Source organism: Nannobrachium achirus (assembly GCF_963921795.1).
Source record: "Nannobrachium achirus genome assembly, chromosome: 16".
Classification (NCBI taxonomy): Eukaryota; Metazoa; Chordata; class Actinopteri; order Myctophiformes; family Myctophidae; genus Nannobrachium; species Nannobrachium achirus.
In genome coordinates, this window is record NC_137823.1 from 791860 (window position 1) to 797078 (window position 5219).

Genomic DNA, 5219 nt, shown 5'->3' on the forward strand with positions numbered 1-5219 from the left:
TTGGATATACAGTACACAGAGAACATGCCAGAGGTTCACAAACATTTTCATGTCAAGGACCCCCAAATTAATATATTTGCAGTGTTGGGGAAGTTACATGTAACTGAGTTATGTAACTAAGTTACATTTTGCTGGTAACTGAGTTACATTCATATTTCTGTAACTCATCAAGTAACTGAGATACTTTTTGGGTCATGTTTGGCTCAAGTTACAAGTTACAAGAAGTTACAAGCTAAGTTATAATTTTACATTTAGGTTTTGTGAAGATTGACGATCAAATGTCCAGATCATAATTTTATTTTATTTATTTTTTTACTTTATTTTAGGAACACAGATGTTTACAAAAGAAAATGTCAACCTTTTTGAAATGAAACAAAAAACTTGGTTCTGCTGGCATGTGACTTTTTTTTAGAATATTATATTTTGTTTCTCAATTTAATGCTGAAAAAAAGTAACTCAAGTTACTCAAGTTACTTTTTCTATGTAACTTGAAACTTTATAAGTTATATTTCTCCAGGGGTATAACTTTAACTTGATCAAGTTACTGCCATGGTGAGTTACTTGTAACAGCACAAGTTACGCTTTCAAAGTAACTTCCCCAACACTGTATATTTATCTGCAGATGTTTTTTCCTATAAATAGCCAAACTGCAAGCTCAAAACGCAACGCATTGAGATCTGTTTTGAACCTGTAGCTCTGCTATCAGCTGATGTATAAAACCAATTTTTATACTATTTTAACTAATTTAGCTGGGGATCCCCTGGTCCACTGGTAGAGTATGCGTACAGTAAGATAGCAATGGATAGAGAGAGAGAGAGAGAGAGAAACAGAGAGAGACAGAGAGAGACAGAGAGGCAGATAGTTAGCCTGGTTAATAAACCAGACTGCACAACAACTGCAGTGAGGAATTAGTATGAGCAACGCCATGCTAGCAGATAGTAGGATAGCCATACGTTTGAAACTTTGCACAATAAGGAATATCATTGAGTGTAGATTAAATCATGTTTCTCGTGATGCGTGTGGAGTGGGCGTGGCCAGGCGTTCAGTTGATCTCAGTGGTGCACTTGCAGGAGGCGGGGCAGATCTCTGCGATTTTCTTGTGACTGCATGTATGGCTCTTCTTCAGAGCAGGGCAGTTGCTGTACTTGTTTATGTAGGGACACGGGTTGGCTGAGAAAGAACGACAGACAGATTACTGTAGGCACCGAACTCAAACATCATGTCAAAAGGCAAAAAGATGAGTTTGCACACTGTAACTCCCTTCTATGACTTTATTGCACCTGATTCTAATGTTATCATCCGATACCATCGGATATTATCACGTCTTCTCAGCCGATATTATCCAGCTAGCAGGGCCATGCTCTGCCAACTGAAGCGTTTATCAGCCGAGTGTATCGACAAGCTCTACGGACTGAAGAAAAAAAGAAAAAAGGGAATCCCCTAGTGCAGGGGTTTTCAAAGTGGGTGACGGGGCACCCTGGGGTGCCGTGACTGCAGTCCAGGGGTGCCGCGAGATGATTTGATAATATTTGGAATTTATTTGGACACTTGAAAAAAAAAACAATATTTAGTATCATTTTAAACTTGAAGTACAAAGTTATTTGCAGGCACTTCTAATCAAAATGGCTATTATCTCAACGTTTTCCTCATAATAATAACATAATCACAAAAATATCGTCACTGTCGAGCAGAATCTCTGCGTACGTCTTTTGGTAAAGCAAAGCCCTGCTTCATCATACAAGACTGTCGCACAAAACTAGTGAAAACAGCCGATCGTGAGGCGTGGTGTGCTTGTAGATCTGCTGTTTTCACTAGTTTAGTACATTTTATAGATGATAAATACAAAATGAACGGTTTTGGACATACAAAGTTTCCACCTGACAACGACAATATGCTAGGCTATAAATATAAGGTGCTGGGAGTGAAAATTATAATGTAGGGGTGCCTCGGATTAAAAAAATATTTATGGGGTGCCCTGAGACAAAAAAGTTTGGGAACCCCTGCCCTAGTGGGATTTGAAACGACTACCGTGGGGTGGGTTTCCCAGCCACCCGGGCGCTACCGCTCATGCCACATGATCCACCGCTATATTATTATAGTGACTTACTGCACAGCTTGTCATCACAGTCATTTGGACAGTCACCGCAAGAGGGTCCAATCTTGTAGATGTTTCTCAAACCGCCACTGCAATGTACGGACAGAACATCAAATATTTACATCTTACTTGAGATGGATATGCTGTGACTACTTTTAGGTGCGGAAAATGAAAAAAGCGCGGCAAGGAACGAGGCGAAAAATTATGTTGGTAGTAAACAAGTTAAACATGATAAATATGGGTGTTATAAATAAATACTGGTGTTCCCTCTGGTCGTTCGTTTATTCGGTGCACTCGGTGCGTTGTCGTTCGAAAATCGAGTGAGGTGCACCCCGGGTGTGCTCAGTGCACGCACTGACCAACCCAACTCAGAAGCTGGGGTTTGAAAGTGTTGTGCGTCGCGGTGTTTTGATTGGTTGATTTTCATGGCGGTGTCTCAAGCTAGCCTGGAACCAGACCAATCCGCCTGGCCAAAAATAAATCTCAATGCATACATACATGCATACACTAGTGGTTCTCCGCCATATATATGCCACAGTACTGTACAGTGTACATGGTGTTGGGACAGTAGTACAGTATGTGTACATGGCGTTGGGACAGTAGTACAGTATGTGTACATGGCGTTGGGACAGTAGTACAGTATGTGTACATGGTGTTGGGACAGTAGTACAGTATGTGTACATGGCGTTGGGACAGTAGTACAGTATGTGTACATGGCGTTGGGACAGTAGTACAGCATGTGTACATGGTGTTGGGACAGTAGTACAGTATGTGTACATGGCGTTGGGACAGTAGTACAGCATGTGTACATGGTGTTGGGACAGTAGTACAGTATGTGTAAATGGCGTTGGGACAGTAGTACAGCATGTGTACATGGCGTTGGGACAGTAGTAAAGTATGTGTACATGGCGTTGGGACAGTAGTACAGTATGTGTACATGGCGTTGGGACAGTAGTACAGTATGTGTACATGGTGTTGGGACAGTAGTACAGCATGTGTACATGGCGTTGGGACAGTAGTACAGTATGTGTACATGGTGTTGGGACAGTAGTACAGCATGTGTACATGGTGTTGGGACAGTAGTACAGCATGTGTACATGGTGTTGGGACAGTAGTACAGCATGTGTACATGGTGTTGGGACAGTAGTACTTACGGTGGACAGTATTGACACACATAGTGGTATTTGTAGGGATCAGAATCGGGGCAGTGGGCCATGGCACATCCCACCTGGTTGGAGCGGTACCACGCAACCTGGGCAACACACAATAACACAACATCACTGCTTAAACTAGAACAATGTGATCCTGAAAACACAGGTCTCAGGCTAGTCCAGGTAGTTGAAGTCAATCTGGGTTTTACAGGTCTGTCTTGATGACTTCTGGAATATGTCATGACAAAAAAACTAACTAAATGTAACAACGTACATTCCCAAATGCAATCCAATGGTGAAATATGAAGAAAAGAAATGGTGGCCTGTGTATGTGTCTCAAAGAATAGAGATAGTGTGTATCGATTTGCATGCTGTTTGCACAGAATCTGTAGGAGTAACAGCAAAATAAAAATCGGCCTCCTGGTGGCGCTATATCAGGCCAATGTGAAGTTTCTTGGCAATCGGACACTGCTAGTCTTTGGTGGATCGGCGTGAAACTGTGCACACACTCCTTGCAGGCCAGAGCAGAACGTCAATCAATCAAAAATTTGTCTATGTACAGCAGCCATGGAAATAAATTGGTCCCCTTCTTTATTTCCTTCACAGGTTTTAGCAATGATTCTGATTGAGGCTCTGTTCCATTTAGTGTACTGTAGTGGTTCTTCAACATTATGATGAACACTCTCAGAGTTGCAGACCAATATAAAGCAGACATTTTTAGACCCACTGGAGTGTTTCTGGTGAGCCAACATGCACAATACTCTAGACCAGAATGGAACAGAGCTGTGCATAAGGCCTATTAGTATGTCTTCCGGCACTGGGTTTGAGTCAGGGGCGCCGTTTACAGTTACAGTTTACAGTTTAGGCATTTAGCAGACGCTTTTAATCCAAAGCGACTTACAATAAGCAGGTAATACATCAATATAATAAGCAAGATAATATGTCAGTACATCAACAACAATATAAAAAATGCATAGGAATATCAATCTAGAAATAAAATAACACCTAATCAGTAAAAAACGTTTCTAAGCCCTAAAATGCTAACTAGCTTAATGTATGGTCAATGAGTGTTACAGTAGTGCTATGGGTCTGAAGAGGTGCGTCGTCAGTCCACGGCGGAAGCTAGGGAGTGAGTCTGTAGTTCTAATTGCGACGTTGATTTCTACAATGATGGCGGCACCCGTACAGAGCCAAAAAAAGCACCATTTTCGCAGCATAGAAAATATATTGTTTACAGTCTATGGCGTGAGTGTACCTGTGTGAAGTGTCCCACTGTTTTTCCATTGACTGATCCCACTCCGTGCTCGTAGTTCTTCACCTCATTATACCAGTTCTGGACAGCAGTGGTCCACGGGAGCTCATGGCTGGACAGGAACATGTTCTCACCGCAACCACTGGCTAGAGAGAGAGAGAGAGAGAGAGAGAGAGAGAGAGAGAGAGAGAGAGAGGATCATGTGGATATCAGTAAATGAGGCTGAGAGTGAATCTATACAGAGATACAAACTGAATCTTTAAAGGCCAAATGCACCAATGTTCAACCTATCTTCATACAACCAGTAAGACTCCCTAATCGGGAGATAAGCGACCGTCAGTTCGCGTACTCAAACTTTAGAAGGCAATGATAGCCAATCAGAGGGACTATGGGAAATGGGACAGGAGCAGTAGGAGCAGTAGGAGCAGTGTCCAAAAAAATGTTTTGCAAGAATCGGCCTCATGGTGGCGCTAGAAGAGGGCCATGTGAGAAATGAGGGGTGGAGGTTGTGGTTTGGCAGCCAAGAGTGTGTGTGTAATGTGACGGACATACTGACTGACAGACTGACAGACAGACTGACAGCCGGTGGAGGTTTTGATAGTAACTGCGATCTGACGGTTGCAATTAACTAATGCTCACTTATAATATGGTAGAGAAATAAAATGAAAGCTAATTTTTTATGTGCTGTTCCACTGAGCCTATAGGCATTGTGACCAGTATT

At 42.2% G+C, this 5219-nt stretch overlaps 1 protein-coding gene across 1 annotated transcript; it reads right to left on the reverse strand.

The window, feature by feature from the left end:
- Positions 1-1042: 1042 nt before the first annotated feature.
- Positions 1043-4624, reverse strand: LOC308300331 (serotriflin-like; the record flags this gene model as incomplete). Its single annotated transcript, XM_080744147.1, has 4 exons — positions 1043-1170; positions 2108-2184; positions 3250-3347; positions 4502-4624. The coding sequence occupies 4 exons, from the start codon at positions 4622-4624 to the stop codon at positions 1043-1045; spliced, it is 426 nt and encodes a 141-aa protein (XP_080600273.1).
- Between the last annotated feature and the right edge of the window lie 595 nt (positions 4625-5219).